The 17,641-nt window shown below is 33.1% G+C and overlaps 1 protein-coding gene and 1 non-coding gene across 2 annotated transcripts; both read left to right on the top strand.

Moving 5' to 3' along the window:
• The first annotated feature begins 3,544 nt into the window (after positions 1 to 3,544).
• TRNAN-GUU lies at positions 3,545 to 3,618 on the top strand. The gene has a single exon. It is a non-coding gene; the product is annotated as a tRNA-Asn (tRNA).
• Positions 3,619 to 10,149: 6,531 nt separating this feature from the next.
• Positions 10,150 to 13,315, top strand: LOC114169385. Its single transcript, XM_028054526.1, has 12 exons — positions 10,150 to 10,156; positions 10,361 to 10,464; positions 10,584 to 11,177; positions 11,259 to 11,384; positions 11,471 to 12,012; positions 12,097 to 12,178; positions 12,251 to 12,340; positions 12,417 to 12,539; positions 12,621 to 12,749; positions 12,844 to 12,947; positions 13,031 to 13,121; positions 13,211 to 13,315. Exons 1-12 carry the CDS (start codon positions 10,150 to 10,152, stop codon positions 13,313 to 13,315), a joined length of 2,097 nt encoding a protein of 698 aa, XP_027910327.1.
• Positions 13,316 to 17,641: the final 4,326 nt, after the last annotated feature.

Consider the following 17,641-nt stretch of genomic DNA (forward strand, 5'->3'; position numbering starts at 1 on the left):
TGATCTTTAGGATTTACAGAAATTTGGAAAGTGATGAGATGATTTATTTATTGCGAGATATCATCAATTAAGAACTCTATGTTTTATATATATTGTCTTTATTAATTTTTGTGTGTTTTTCATTTGGCTCACGGAACTTTTTTTTTTCTGGTCTTCAATATGTTTCTGTTCTAGTGTTTTTGTTGCTTATTGATTATTTTTACAGTGATGTAATCTTTTTTTCAGTTAAGGCTTGTATCTTTTATTTGTTTGTATAATGTTGAAAGAAAGAAAGAAAGGATCATAAACTTAACTGAAGGAAAACAACATTTGTGTCATATGACTAGGGATGATAAGGATGATAATGTGGGCATTCTCATCCGTTTGTCTTGCGGTTGAAAATATGGGAATGTCCCGCATTGGTATTGGTTCATGGGTCTGCATGTTGGTTCGTTTTTCTTGAGTAATTAAATGTTTTTATTTAGTATGAATTTGTGGTCAAAATTTAATCGTCAATCTCACATATGTATATTATCATATATAAAGTGTCAATTGGAATGAATAAATTATATGGTTAAATATGTTTTTGATCTTTTAACTTTTAGTAAAAATTGGAATTAATTTTTCGAAACTTTGGATTAATTTAGTTCTCTAACTTTAGAAACACATGAATTTAGTCATTTTAAGCGAATTTTGTTAAATTTATTTAACATTTCAAAGATATTTCATGATAGTTTTTGAGTTAACATTAAAATTAAAATATATTAAACGATGAAAACAACTTAAATATTATAATAAAATATACTTCAGACGTCAAATAAATTTAATAAAAGTTGGCTAAAATGATTAAATCCATGCATTTCTAAATATGAGGAAATAAATTGATCCAAAGTTTTGAAGAAGGATTAATTTTAATTTTTATTATAAATTAAGGGTCCAAAAACATATTTAACTCTAAATTGTATATATAACTTCAAATAATATAAAAAAAAGAACATGTACAAAAATTTATGCGGACAAGCAGATTAGCCTTTCTCGCCCCTCGGGTCCATGCAACTCCTGCATGTCAACCCGCTATGTGCTTTTCACAATGGGATAACGTACTCATTTGCATGACCTATTCTGCATTATCATCTTATATGTGACTATTTATTTTAAAATTTAGAAAATAAAAAACATAATCAAACTTATTCATTAAGAAATTAGAAAATGAATTATCTTGTTTATTGGATGATTAATTTAGAATTTTATTTTTCTCTTTCTCTTTTTAATATAATTTTAAAGTCCATTTAAATGCACATGTATCCATTGTCCTTTACAAATACCCTACTTTTTAAGCCCCTTTTACCATTATATAAATGAAAATGAAAAACAACGCCTAAGTGTGTTTTTCTTATTATTTTCTGTTTTTCTAAATGCAGAAAAATGATTATTCTTGCAAGGTTCATAAGACCACACGAAACCATTTCTTGTTTGCTGTGTTATTCGGTTCTTCTTCATCATGTGCTATAATTCTTCTTTTTTATTCTCGATAAGCTCAAATTATCAAGGTTATTACCGCATGATAAGTTCACATTAAGAGTTAGTTGAAAAGTTTTGTAAATCTTACCTATTTATAAGCCTTTACATGCGTGGACCAAATAAATGAGTTCATTTCCTTTAATAAAAAATAAAGATATAAAATAAATATTTTTCATAATTTTATCATAGGTAAATTTTTATTGAAGGAATTTTTATTATTGTAGTTATTTAATTAAATTTTAAAAAATAATTATAAAATTTAAAAAATAAAATAATAAAATAATTTAAATTAATAAAAATAAAATTGATGAAATATATACATCAAAAATTGTTATGAGACGGTTATAGAAATTAATCATCTTTATTAATAGGTTTATATATAAATTTAAATGTAATATTTTTATATAAATTATATAATATTTAACTACATATATAGAATAAATATATGTTATATATGTTTTGGGGACATGGTGATGGTATATGTTTATTTAAAAAAACTTGAGTGTAGATATATTACTTAACCTAACATCGCGTATAAGTTCAATTTTCCTTTTTTTTTTTCTTTATCAAGGATCATATTCCTTTAAAATTGTTTTCATTTATCTGTCTTTGAAGTTAATTTAAAACAATACATGCTTATCATACAAGTAAAATTAAAAAAAATAAACTATATTTATTTGAAGTAAAATTGAAAAATAATAAAATAAAATTCTCATAATTATTCTCATTTTAAAATATATTGTATTCATTAAAACGTAAAAGTCTTAAAAATTAGTTGAAAAAAATGGTCATCCTCGTTGCATTTCTTGGTTTATATGTACTATTTAATATTTTTCACTCTTTTCTCTATCACTCAGAATAAAGAGAAAGTAAAATATAATCTTAAAATATTGTTTGATTAAAGTTATGACATATAATAAATTTTGATAATAACTTTAAAATTAAAAGCTAAATCATATGTTGCATAATGATCAATTAGAAACTGTGGTCGATTAATGACCAATGATTCTATCTGTCACATGAACCCTTTTCACTAATTACTATTATTATTTCTATAATTTCCTAACATTGTCAACACTTTTCTCTTTTCTTTTTAATGTGTTTTCAAGCATCACTTTTGTAATGAAAAAAAAAAGAAGCAACCAAAGAAAACCTTTACTACATTTCTATAATATGTTTGAAACAAAATAAACTATATATATATATATATATGTATATATATATATATATATATATGTATATATACATATATATATGTATATATATATATATATATGTATATATACATATATATGTATATATACATATATATATATATATATATATATATATGTATATATATATATATATATGTATATATATATATATATATATATATACATATATATATGTATATATATGTATATATATATATATATATATATATATATGTATATATATATATATGTATATATATATATATATACATATATATATATATATATATATATATATATATAGTTTAGCAATGCAACTCACATAAAACTTAGACAAATACCGTATCGGAAATCGCAAAGAGATATTTGTGAGTTAAATTTGTAAAAGATTGAATTTGAGTTGAATAGATACTTATAAACAATTTCAATGAACTTTTTCATATACAAAACATTTATACCCAAAAATGAGGTAATATAATATAATAATAATAATAAACATACTATATATTTTTTATGATAGTTTTTTTTTTCTTTATTTTCTACAAATGTTTACTCATTTAAACAAGCAAATAAAATTAAGCTTGTCTTTTTTTTTTCTCTTATTCCTATGTATTCAAATAATATTTATTTTTCATTTTATTTTTTATTCTACACATGACATTTATTTTTAATCTTTTTATGTTTTTTTTTGTATTCAAATTAAAAGGATACGCGTGTTTATATTTTCAGTAACACTTTCTATACAAATAATTAAAACTGTACAAAAGAAATTAATTTAAAGCATTTGTAAAATACAAATTCTGTATAGTAAAACAATAGAACGTAACAATGTGTTAAATAATTAAAAGGCTGGAATAGCTCAGTTGGTTAGAGCGTGTGGCTGTTAACCACAAGGTCGGAGGTTCAAACCCTCCTTCTAGCGTTTTTATTTTTTTCATATTTTTTTTTCATATTTTTTTTTTCATATTTTTTTTCCATATTTATTTTTGAAAATTTTATGATATAATCATCTTATATTATATTCTATGATATAACCATTTTATGTTGTTAAAATTTTATATTGTTTGGGCGGTAAAAGAATTATTTGAAGAACTATATAAACATAAATACCTTATTTAACACTTTAACATAATTCAAAACAAATTTTTCAATTTTCAACGCATATTCCAAATTATTTAATTTACTATATTTTTTAAAAATATCATAAACTAAAAAACTATTTTGAATATGTATTTAAAGAAATAGAAAGTTTTTAATTACATAATAATTTATAGATAAATGAAAGTTAAAAATTTATATTCTTAAATTCAAAATGTTGTTACGTATTTAATACATAATATATTCCAATAAATAACAATAAAATATAAAGCATGAGGGAAAATAATATAGTTTATATTTATATAGTATATAAGATCATATTTGAATCATTGGAAAGATATTTGATCGAAATATTATTTATTAACAGCTGGAAGTGTATATATAACAGCTGTAATACCAGAAGAATATTTCTTTGCACAAAAATATTGTATACAGAACCTCCCAAAATAGAAACATGATATTAGAGAGTAAGAAATATTAAAAGATAAATAAAAATGGATATTTATAGTTATGTGCTTTCATATTTATATTAACACTTCATTTCAAAAATATTTTTTATTAGACTATGTTCACTAAATAAATATTCAGTTATCATTTTTCAAACTATAAGACTCACATAAATTAATTTTAACTCAATTTACATAAAATAAATAAATAAATAAAATCTAACTTTCTATTATTAGCTGGATGGGTTAATTATGTTTTTCGTCCCTCAACTATTGCTAATTTTTTGTTTTAGTCCCTCACCTAATGTTTGCACTATTTTAGTACCTGACATTTTGAATTGGATGAAATTAGTCCTCAATTTTAAACTCCGTTAATTTCATGTGACATCTGTCAAACGGAATGACACGTGAGGATCCCATTTTCAGTTGACTTAAAATTTTTTTTGGATGTGGTTATTTTTTTGGAAACATGTGAGGGTTTTTTACGCGCGCACTGCTCCACCACTGGCACTGCCATGGTTCCTTCTTCCTCAAAGTCTATGGCTACCACATACAACCACCGCAACACCCACTACAGGGGCGCCTCGCCGGCGTTGGCAGCGGGCCTCCTTCTTCGATTTCTCTCTTTTACGCTCATTCTCCAGAAGAAGAAGAATGTGGACGCGGATACTTGCACGAGTAACACGCCGTAGCTGGTGCTCGTAACTGCTCATCAATTCACCAACGCATCTCTAAACCTAGCTTTTCCAAAATTCCCAAAACAAGTTTCCCCAAATTCTCAACAACCCTCAATTTTTCTCCGCTGATTCCATACTCACCCTCGATGATGAGCTCTCATCGGATTCTTCAGAAAATGGCAGTGACAGACATCGTGCAGAAGAAGGAGACACTTACGCAGAAGGAGACGCGTACGATGCAGAGGGAGACAAGTACGAGGTTGATGTGGACAAGTTGGAGAGTGTGTCGCGTCTTCTTCAAACCAGTGTTGATGGGTCCTTTGAGTCGTGTGGCAATGGAGAAAGAGAAACGACCACCGATGAATTGGAGAAGGAGTCGATGGCGACTGGAACGTCGACGACGAACTCGGTGTAGTAGAGGGCGGAGAGGAAGGCGGAGAAGCTGGAGGCCAACAAACTTGTGTGCCAAAATCCTCATCTGTGGTGCCCATGTTCTCCACACCAATCCCTTTCCTGAGTTATTCACAAGCAGATCCTGCAACTCAACGTTAGAGGTGTTTTGCTTTTTCAGAACCCAGAAAAAGGGTGCAAAGTCGTATATTACCCAATGGGGTTTGCATCTCTCCAGAAACTTGGTCAAAGTTGTTGAAGACCATCAAAAGCCTGTTTGAGGTATGGAATGAGGTGGTAAGGAACGTCCACTGTGGCCTCTGCATTTTCTGGGAGTTTGTCAACACGGGGCAGTGGCAGTTCTATCAGATCCACCAAGTGTTGCAAGTTTTCAAGCACTTTGGGTAGGCGATGGATATTTCTAGGTGTGGAAACGAAAGAAATTTTGTGACCCTTTTGAGCTATGAGTTTTGCAAGCTGAAAAAAGGGGCCTAAGTGTCCAAATGCTAACCATGGAAACACCACAATGTGAAGCTCCTCACGCTGCTCCGCCATGGATATGCTTCAGATTAAGAATGAATGTGTGGCTTGAAGTTCTTTACCTTGGGTTATCATGAATGGTTGTTATTGGGATTTGTGTACTTTTGTTTGTTTCCTGCTTGTAACATCCTGCAATCAGTGAGTGACCCACGGATAACATCGGAACTTCTCTTTTTAAAATTACTCGATTTGATAAAAAAGAGAATAGTAATCTTCTCGAAGAAAGCCGAGAATCTTGGATTTTCTTTAGGCAAAACTCCATATGCCATAGAATTCTTATCATCTTTCAACACCCTTCCGGTTATCATGAGAACCCCTCCACATCACGGAGGAGGCAAACCAAAAGAGAGAAATCGAAGGAGGAGGCTCGCTGCCAACGCGGTGAGGCGCGCCTGTAGTGGGTGTTGCAGTGGTTGTCTGTGGTGGCCATAGACTTTGAGGAAGAAGGAACCATGGCAGTGCCAGTGGTGGAGCAGTGCGCGCGTAAAAAACCCTCACATGTTTCCAAAAAAATAACCACATCCAAAAAAATTTTAAGTCAGCTGAAAATGGAATCCTCACGTGTCATTCCGTTTGACAGATGTCACATGAAATTAACGGAGTTTAAAATTGAGGACTAATTTCATCCAATTCAAAATGTCAGGTACTAAAATAGTGCAAACGTTAGGTGAGGGACTAAAACCAAAAATTAGCAATAGTTGAGGGACGAAAAACATAATTAACCCTAGCTGGATCTATATCAATTCAAAGACTGACACAGACTGATCACATTAACTGATGCAAAAATAGATTTTAATAATAGTGACTGGTATAAAAAAATGGTGATAGAAAGGAAGCATAATAAAACAAATGTGTTACTATTACTCTTTTAAAATAATTTAGCAATATCATGATGATAAATTCAAAACCTATGATTTGTAAATAATATTTTAGAAGAAAAAAAAAGCTAAGTTATTGTTGGGTAAATTTTCATCTTAGAAATTACAAATATATAACTTGTACCTAGAACTTCATATTACTAACATTGAATTATTGTTTTAGACCTTCAATAATGTTTCACCATGTACATGTCAGAGATAAGGAAAGAGTGTTCATCTTATTTGCTCAAACAATTGCAAGAAGTTTAGGTTTTTAAGAGTTTTTTCCTTCACTTTATATGTGTTTTTAATAATTAGTTATATGTAGTTTGACTTTGATAATTGTACTATTAATTTCGTAAGTTAAAAGACATAATTTGTTCTGGACTTTTTATGGATTTCGGGAGTTGGTTTTATGCAAAAACAAAATGAATACTAAAAAAAAAACTACAAATTTACATTTGACTATGCATTAACAAATGTAAACTTATGTCTGACTGTGTATTAAAATTTATGTCTGATACACAATATCAAACGTAAATTTTGACGCATGATTTCTTGACAAATGTTATGTCTGGTTAGAGTCCACCACATGTAACTTCACATTTGTTCTCTTGGGTCAAACATAAATTCACGTCTGATTTTTAGTTGAACGTAAATTTACGACTATTGTTACTATGTCTGACCTGAACCAGACAAGAAAACTAAAAAATGCTGGACATAAAAGACTTTCTTGTGTTAGTGCCACTTAGTTGGTAATTGGGATTAAATTTTTTTAAAACAAGTGTTCCCAAATACTTTTTAAATAGTAACTTATATTTTTTAAAACAAGGTAGAATTTATGCATTGAAATAAATAAAATATTTTATTTTTTAAATAATCTGATTAGAAAAATACATATAGAAAATCTAAAATTTGCCCTTTTTTTTTTCAAAAATATATTTCAAAAGAATTTCAAAATTACTTGCAAGGTTGAAATGACCGACGAGTCTGAAAGTGTAAGATCCTCTTTCGAAGAGAGAGTTTTCACCCCTATTTTTTCTCTAAACTTTTGTTAAAAATGAGAATTTTGAAAGCCTTTTTTTTCCTTTTCAATGGCTAAAAAGCATAGAATATGATCGGATACCAAACACCCAGAGTCAATGTATTCGACTGACGTATACCCATCTTTAACCCTAGAAAAACCTATGTTTAACCCTCGTCAAAAAAAAAGTCGTTTCGCACACCATTCGATAATCATTTGGTGAAAAAGTTAAAAGAAAATGAAAACTTTTGTCTTTATAAAGAAAAAAAAAATAGTAAATAATATTAAATGAGTGTAAAAAAATTATAGATATCAAATTATTATTGTATTTAAAAAAAATCTAGAAAAATATTTGGAGAGTTATTATGAGTTAAATATGTTTTTGATCATTTAATTTTTAGTAAAAATTAAAATGAGTCATTCTTCTAAACTCTTATCTAATTTAGTCCATAACTTTATAAATACGTGTATTTAGTCATTTTAATCAAATTTTGTTAAATTTATTTAATGTTTCACATGCGTTTCATGATAGCATTTGAGTTGTTTATACCGTTCGATATATTTTCGCTTCAATTTTAGCTGAAAAACATATTTGAAACGTCAAATAAATTTAACAAAATTTGGATAAAAGAACTAAATTCATAATTAAAAGATTAAAAAAATTAAATTTATATATTTCTAAAATGAATGAACAAAATTAGATTAAAATTTCGAAGAGAAATTAATTTTAATTTTTAAGTAAAAGTTAAGAAGATCAAACGGATAAAAGAATGAATCCAATGGCTTAGGTTTTGTCTTGGTGTGGCCTACTATGATTCCTTACGACTATGGGCAACGAGAGTCGTTATTAAGAAGGCATTAGGGCGTAACTTTAGGGGTAGTGGGTGTGTGTGCATCACCAAAAGCCCTTTCAAAAGACACATTAAAGGAGCATAAAAGCATATGCATACGTGAGAGAGACAAAGAGAAGGAAAAGTGAGAAGAACCAAAGCTACTCATTTTTTTAGTGAACCTTGCACATTGGCCGGTGCTCATCATGGGATCAACACTTTCCAATATACTCTTTATATTATTAACGTTTTTTTCAAACGTTTTTTTTACCATGTTTATTACCATTTAAACGAGTTAATATATAAATGAATAACTCATCAATTATTTTTGTCCTAAGAAAAGATTTTATGTATATAAATAAAAAAATGATTTTTTAATAACTAAATTGTGATAAATTTATCTTATGACTAGTCCGATATCGATTAGAACAAAATGTCCAAAAAGGTTTTAACATGATTATGATATTATGTTAGAAAGTATGTTTTAAGCCTAACTCAATCCCATAAAACTGGTTTGTAAAGTGAGGATTACACTCACTTATATATTAGAATAATGATATTTTATCTACTAAATTTTAACAATTTTCTCTTACAACATGAGGTGTCATATTCTAAGTTGTTTTGGAATATTGAGAATAAAAAAATGAAAAACTAGTGACTGAAAAAAATGTCATCCAAGATTGTAAGAGAAAATTGTCAAAACTTAGTAGTCAAAAAGTCATTTTCCTATATACTATGAATTGGCTTTATCACTAGTGTTAGAAGTGGGTTTTTGTTGGAGGATAATGATATTCCAACAAAAATATTTGACAAGAATTTGACACAGCTGACGTGTCACGGTTTTTTTTAATTTTTTAAAAAATAAAAACGTTAGTCGCACGTGCAGCAGCGGAGAGAAGGAAAAGTTAAATGACCTTTTAGAGAGAGAAAGTTAAGAGAAAAAGAGGGGGAAGTAGGGTCCGTTCTGCAGTTTCATTGTGAAGAGAGAGAATTCGAAAGTGAGGCGGTCGGAGTTGTGGGTGCAGTGGGTCAGCGATTCCGGCAACCATTTCGCCGGTGAGAAGGTGGAAGGTCGTTGTCGAGGAAACCGAAGACCCCATCCGCAGCATCCAGAAGACGGCGGTTTTGAAGTGGGTAGGGTATTTGGAATTGTAAGTGGACGCTGCTCGGTCGGCGGCAACCGTGTGCTGGTGGTGTGTGTTGCATTGTAAGTTTTTTTTGCTCCCATTTCACATTTGCTTAATGTGTTGGTTGATGATGAAGTTTTTCTCTAAATCGTAAAGTTATGTTTTTTTTTTGGGAATAAGTTGGTATTCTCCATGTTCGTTATTGATGTTGTTGGGGAAAAGTGAATTGGTGGTGTTAGGGTGAATGTTGTGTATTTTTGAGAACCGTTTTTTGTCTTTGCGTGTTGTCTGTGATAGAGGTTTAGGTAGTTGTAAATTTAGAGGAAACCCCATGTTTTCTAAGTCCGTATGTGTGTCGTCGTTTGTTGTTGTCTGTATTGTGAAATATTTTTGCCGTTTCGTCATTTGTATTTGATTTCTATGGTATCCACAGTCGGAGGTTAAAAATGTGAGTGTCATGAACCATGTCAGGTATTCCGTGTTGTGTAAGAAATACATTCTGCTTTGTGATTACATCCCCATAATGTTGGTTTGGCTACTTTAGAGTTGTCCTTCGTGTGGCAGTTTCATTATTGTCATTAAACTTTTGCAGTAGATAAGCATGATTGTTGGCCATTACCAAAAGAAGAAGACAAAAATATTATGTGCAACCTTTGAATATCATCTTCTTTTCAGGTTGTTTGAGGGTTACTGAAAGATCCTTTGTCCATGAAAACGTATTGGCCGGTGTAGTACGTCATCACAAAGTTATGGATGGTGAATGTGGATTGAATGAGAAGGTATTTTCATGTTGTATTTTGTACACTGCGTTGACAGGAATTTTTTGTTTAAATGTGAATGAAGTATTAATTTATGAAATTATTTTGAAAGTTAGGCTCGCTTGCGTACTTTTTGTCAGACAAAGTGGATTGGGGAAATGAATGGGATAATCTTAGATCGGCATCGCGAAAGGATTCAGGGTACACCATTCAAATGGTGTTTGGACATGCAAGAACCATTAAAGATATGTAACCCTCTTTTGCTTGAGTTATTGAAGCGTTGGCTACCTGCTCAGGAATCATTTCGTGTCATGCAACGGTCAATTCCTTTTACTTGTGCTGACATTTGCATGTCTTTAGGGTTGTCGGTTGTTGGGTTAGATGTTGATTTTGATAAAACTGTTTGTGGGGTAGTGGGTGGACTTTTGCAAGACAAAATAGTAACCGTTAAAACCATTATTGAAATGATTAAGAGTTTGGTAGGTAGTGATTCTAATGAAGTTGATAACGTTTGTCGTTTGTACATATTTGTTTGTTTTGCTGTGTTTTACTTCCCTAGAAATTCAAAAACAATCAGTAACATACCGTGTAGTGTTTTAGATGATATAGATGGGCTGTCCAATTACAATTGGGGTAAGACAGTTCATAGTTTTTTAGTTAAAAGTTTAAGTCGGGGTTTTCTGGCACTTGGGCAGACAGAGCTTTGCTTAAGTGGTGCCGCACAAGTGTTGCAGGTACACTAAACTTCATTTACTCAATTATGTTGATCTGTTGAATGATTAATATGTAATAATGCATCATGTTGTTTTTTGTAGATTTGGGCTGTAGAAAGACTTTCATTGGGTGGCCCAGAATTGCAGTTAATTTTTCCGAGAATATTGGCGTGGCCGGAAGTTCACTTCAAGTCAAGACGGATTGAGAAGTTGTTCCAGGAGAGCAAAGTACTATTTGTTTTGAACAATTTGTTCTTCATACCATATTTTTTATTTTTCTGAAACAATAATTGTATTCTGTGCATATTGGTTAGATATGTGTGGACTGGAGGCTAAGAGAAGAAGACAAGGAAAATATTATGATTCGTGAAGCGTTGCAACTTGGTGACGAACCAAAGTCTGAAAAATCCCATGTGGATATCAAGTTGGCTTCCACAAAAGTTCTGCTGCAGAGGCTGAGAACCCATAGAACACGGCTACGCATGATGAAGGATGAAATGACTCTGATGCGCGAAGAGATAGCATTGCGATGTGATGGTGGAATTGACAAGGGTGCGCAACAAGGGCAGGACAACGACGGTGATGAGGTGGAGGTGGAGGTGGAGGTGGAGGTTGGAAAGCGTGACACTGATGAACAAGTTCCTGCTGATGATGGAAATGTCGTTGAAGGAAGTAGTGGTGGTGATGTGGGGAGTGGCCTTGATATGAACCGTCCATCCCATGGAGGCATTTCTGATGAAGTTGAACCGCTTCAAGCCATAGTTCCCTATGTTCCGCAACAGCCTCAAATGACTCAATTTAAAGTTGATTACATTAAGTTGTATAGCAGTATTACAGTTTTCGGTGTACCAAACAGGTATTAGTTATATTTGTGTGTATTACAGTAGTTATTTGGTGATTTTTTAAATTTAGACATTTAATAACGAAACTGTTATTGCAGGGTGGTTTGCAACATCAATGGGCAAATTCTGGGCACGAATGAGTGTTGGGGTTTTGGTCCTGGAAAGAAGGTGGACAATATGGTAATAAGCTTGTTCATTACATTTCAATCCGACAATTACACGTCACGATTGTTAATACATACTATTTTGTAGGCTGTTCTATTTGCTGCGAGCACAATGATGTTCTTTGAACGACGTCGATATGGTCATGTCAAGAGAATACATTTCAATCCTTTGTATACGGTAAATAGAATGTTTGTTTAATTTGGTATGTTGTTTCAGATTATTTATAATGTATTCATGTATGTTAATAATGTAGACCCATGTACTGACTGACTCACGGATGATGATTGTTAAGAGACGTCAATGGACATTGAGAGACTACGGTGCCTACTTTCGTGCAGGCCTTATTGTGTTGGAGGACATTTTGTCTGCTGATTTTGTGAGATTTAATATTTAGGATGTTTTGAATTTTTTTGTTAGTGTTTGTAACTTAATTGATAGTAGTGATATTTTTTTGTAGTTGTTTGCTCCAATTGTGAATGACGATCATTGGTGGTGTTATGTCGTCAATTGTAAAGAGAAGAAGTTGTACGTGCTTGATTCGATAGGCCATTCCAACAAAAGTCGCAGAAGAATAGACAACGCAGTTGTAAGATTACAATATTGTGAAATTTGTTCTGTTTAGGTTGTCACATATAAGTAGTTTTGTAACTTAATGGGTCGGTATTATTCTGACACTGTAGGCTCGTAATATGGGATTACTTTTTGGGATGTTGATGAAGTGTTCGGAAGATGACTACCCAAAATTTGAAGTTCACTGCCACATAACTCCCATTCAACCGAACTTGTGAGTTTATCCTTTGTTGTTTAATTGCACTGCAGTTTGGTGATGAAGTGTCCTTATTTACATATATTTGTTTTGTTGTTTAGATACGATTGTGGCATTATTGTTCTTCAAATGATGGAGTTGTGGGACGGTGAGAAGAAATTTGATGGCAATACCATGCCTAATTACACTAATGTAAGTTGTGGTTAGTACAGGAATTTGTATTATAAATGTTGTTCAAGATTGATGTATTTTCATTGACATAATTGTGAGTTCTTGTGCAGGAACAACTTCAACTGATTAGACAGCAATACATTTGGCGTTGGATCCTAGATGTTGACAATATCTACAGGCAAGAAGTCCTGCAGTACTACAACGCGCTTTTATAGAACATAGGTCTGCATTGAAAAGGATGGGTGGTATAATGTACGCCATGAACTTTTGTAACATTTTTTGGGAAGGTAATTAAGTTGTTGTACATATGAACTTGTAGAGTGAATGAGAACACAATCCTACCCTGTTGATTGATAGTTGTATAGGTGTTTTAAAACATTAAGGTCTACTGTTAACAGTCTTTTTCAATTAATGAATGTTGTGTAGTTGAATGAATAGTGTGAATGAGTATTTTAATTTTGTAATATGTTGTTTATATTGTGGGATGACCACAAGGACCGACATAGTTCAATTAATACTGTTTATGCTGCACCTACCAATAATTTTATGTTGTGGAATGTGTTCATGAGAATTGTATCTCAGCTTACAACAGCAGCTTGAAATGGTTATGAGTTATGAGTTATTGGAATATATGTGTGAGGACATTGAATATTATTGACATTAAAAACTTTTTTGCTGTTACTCCCCACATATGTATGTATAGGTGCCCATATATGGTTCAACAGTCTTTTACCCGTTTATGCTGTTGACAATGCACAAAATTAATCCAATGCAATGAATAGTACTGTACTGGACTTCGTGATTAACGTTGTGATTGGTCGAGTAACGCGATTGATTAATAGTTTTGATTCAACGTTGAAGTAATATACAAAGATTTCCACTATACTCCCCACATAGGGGCAAGTTACTCCCCATTTCTTGTTAGAACTTTGTACTTGGGGTCCATGGAGGCGCAGCAAGACTGTTAAAGTTCGAAAGAGATAACTTAAGAATAGTGTGTAGTGAATATTGAAGCAGTGTTACAAAAGTTGTGCTGTACTCCCCACTTAGGCTCGCCCAACTCCCCGCTTTTGGCACAGGCATAAATTGTGTTGGTCTATAAATTGAATCAAATTAATTTCAGAATGGGTAACGCTCAAGTCACGCAGAGGAATTTAGTTGTTATCAAATGAAATTGGTATAAGGGTTGAACAACTTTTTTTTCCCGTTGTTGTCCACGTCCTGCACTTGTGTTCAGAAAAGTATGCCTGAACTCCCCAGTTACAGCTTCCTTGGTCCCCACATAGTCCTGGTGTGGTATTGGTATTGTGTGCTCATATGAAATCCACCCACTTGCGGTCATTGAATTTTGTTGGTGTATTAGACGTTGTGGGTGCGCAGGAACACTGTTAAAGTTCGATAGAGATAACTTAAGAATAGTCTTTCGTGAATATGGAAGCAGTGTTACAAAAGTGCTTTTTTGTCGACCTTCTATTAGTGGGTTAAAATTTTTATTTTTTTTCTGATGTTGTCGTACGTTGTTAGGTAATGGAACCCTGGCAAGGACTTGATGTTGAAGAACAGGATTTGGAGTCATTCGTGAAAAGAGGCAACTCATCAAGAACACTGATTCCAGGACCTGCGGGAAATGTGCAAGCAGCAATGATCAATCGGGACGATGAAGAAGCTGCAAGCACTCAGCAATTTGCTCGTGACATTGCCTCCGCAACTTACGAACGAGATTTCAAATCCAATCCATGGTTATGGGCAAAACAGTTCATAAAATTCCATGGTATTCCGTGACTGATAATTTTAGATATGTCCAACGTGCTAGTTAACGAATGACATTTGGGTGAAAAACTTGTTTTCTGCAGGGCTACTGAAGGAAGGCAAAATTGAAAATGCAACCCAGTTAGGAAGTTGCAAATGCACAACCATTCTTCCGTTTGTGGCATGCATTGTCAAACAATGTAAGCCTAATGGGCTAGGAGATATGCAAATATCTATTAAGGTAACCGTACAAAACACACATTTGGTATTCTTGGTTCAGGACATACTTCAATTAATATTTTTACTTAAACCAACAATAGGATACCAGTGCGACGGTGTGGGCAAGTGTCCATAGGAAGGTCCTGCTCAATCCAGAATTCGGACAAAACCTGACAGTGGGGGCTGTTTTGCTGTTGCACACAGTACGAACATATGTTGCCAACCTTAAACAGTTAATCGTATTCATGTTTCAACATTCTATAACATCATGTGGCTAAGTTTAACACTTCTTGTAATAGGTTGCAGCATTCAGTCCCCGTCCCCGACTTTGCTATGTCAACATTACAGCACGCAACATTGTGAAGGTCTGAATCACACTCTTAAACATTGCCAACGAGATACTGTTATTTTTTCCCCAAACGTTGACTTGGTATGCATTTTGTTACTCTGTGGTACTAGATCTTCAAGGCAGATATATGTCAACCAACGGATGAGCTTATCCATGCGACTAAAAGGCCTGACATTGTACTCCCCCCATGCATGGATCCAAACATTGATCAGTTATTGCGAAAACTTGTAAAACCCCCAATGGTCACCAACAACACTGACCATGGCCAAGGGTCTTCTGCCAATGATGGTACCTCCTCAAGCACTAACGATGCGCACACAAATGATCCATGAATATATGTTACAAATTACATGGTTGTGGTGCGTAGTATGTAATTTCCTTTATTTCAAGTTTTGCTGCTTAGTACTCTTCATATGTTGGTCGTTTCAAGTTGTGGTGCGTAGTTTTGTGTGTGTATAGTTTTGCTGCTTAGTACTGTTCGTATGTTGGTCGTTTCAAGACTTCAGGTGATTTATTCACAACTATGTTAATCATCATTCTACATAGTAGCGCAAACGTATGTGGGAATATGCAATACAGTTTATGTATAAGAAGTTCCAGTCCAATGTTATCTTCTATCAACACTCATTTTCTAATTCGGAATATAATTATGTGTTCATCCCTGATTCAAATGGGGAGTAAGGACAATATATGTGGGGAGTTACGTATATATTTTTATCTGTTGATCCCGCATTCAACCTAAGTTCAGTTATAAACTCATCTTCATTAATATTTCAGTCATCTAAGGCCACCCCAAGAATTCTCCCATTCAAGCAATGGGATGTTTCGCAAACTGAAACGAAATATCACGTGTCACACCTAAGTGGGGAGTAAGGACAGCCTATGTGGGGAGTTACGTGTTTTTTTTTTGTATGCATCCCTGATTGAGGTGAAGTTGAAGTGTCTAGTCATTTTCATTAAAATGTTAGTCAGGAAAGCCATTCCCAAGTTATAACCACTCACGCAAATGGAGTGTTTCGCAAACACAAACCAATTATCGCATATAAAAACCAAGTGGGGAGTAAGGACAACATATGTGGGGAGTTACGTATATATTTTTATCTCTTCATCCCGCATTCAACCTAAGATCAGTTATAAACTCATCTTCATTAAGATTTCAGTCATCAAAGGCCACCCCAAGTTTTCTCCCATTCAAGCAATGGGATGTTTCGCAAACACAAACCAATTGTCGCATATAAAAACCAAGTGGGGAGTAAGGACAATATATGTGGGGACTTACGTGTATATTTTTATCTGTTCATCCCGCAATCAACCTAAGTTCAGTTATAAACTCATCTTGATTAATATTTCAGTCATCAAAGGCCACCCCAAGTTTTCTCCCATTCAAGCAATGGGATGTTTCGCAAACTGAAACGAAATATCACGTCTCACACCTAAGTGGGGAGTAAGGACAGCCTATGTGGGGAGTTACGCGTTTTTTTTGTGTGCATCCCTGTTTCAGGTGAAGTTGACGTGTCTAGTCATTTTCTGTAAAATGTTAGTCAGCAAAGCCAATCCCAAGTTATAACCACTGACGCAAATGGAGTGTTTCGCAAACACAAACCAATTGTCGCATATAAAAACCAAGTGGGGAGTAAGGACAATATATGTGGGGAGTTACGTGTATATTTTTATCTGTTCATCCCGCAATCAACCTAAGTTCAGTTATAAACTCATCTTGATTAATATTTCAGTCATCAAAGGCCACCCCAAGTTTTCTCCCATTCAAGCAATGGGATGTTTCGCAAACTGAAACGAAATATCACGTCTCACACCTAAGTGGGGAGTAAGGACAGCCTATGTGGGGAGTTACGCGTTTTTTTTTGTGTGCATCCCTGTTTCATGTGAAGTTGACGTGTCTAGTCATTTTCATTAAAATGTTAGTCAGCAAAGCCAATCCCAAGTTATAACCACTGACGCAAATGGAGTGTTTCGCAAACACAAACCAAATCTCGCATATAAAAACCAAGTGGGGAGTAAGGACAATATATGTGGGGAGTTACGTGTATATTTTTATCTGTTCATCCCGCATTCAACCTAAGTTCAGTTATAAACTCATCTTCATTAATATTTCAGTCATCTAAGGCCACCCCAAGTTTTCTCCCATTCAAGCAATGGGATGTTTCGCAAACTGAAACGAAATATCACGTCTCACACCTAAGTGGGGAGTAAGGACAGCCTATGT

The sequence above is a fragment of the Vigna unguiculata genome, chromosome 11, assembly GCF_004118075.2.
Source record: "Vigna unguiculata cultivar IT97K-499-35 chromosome 11, ASM411807v1, whole genome shotgun sequence".
In the NCBI taxonomy this organism is placed as follows: Eukaryota; Viridiplantae; Streptophyta; class Magnoliopsida; order Fabales; family Fabaceae; genus Vigna; species Vigna unguiculata.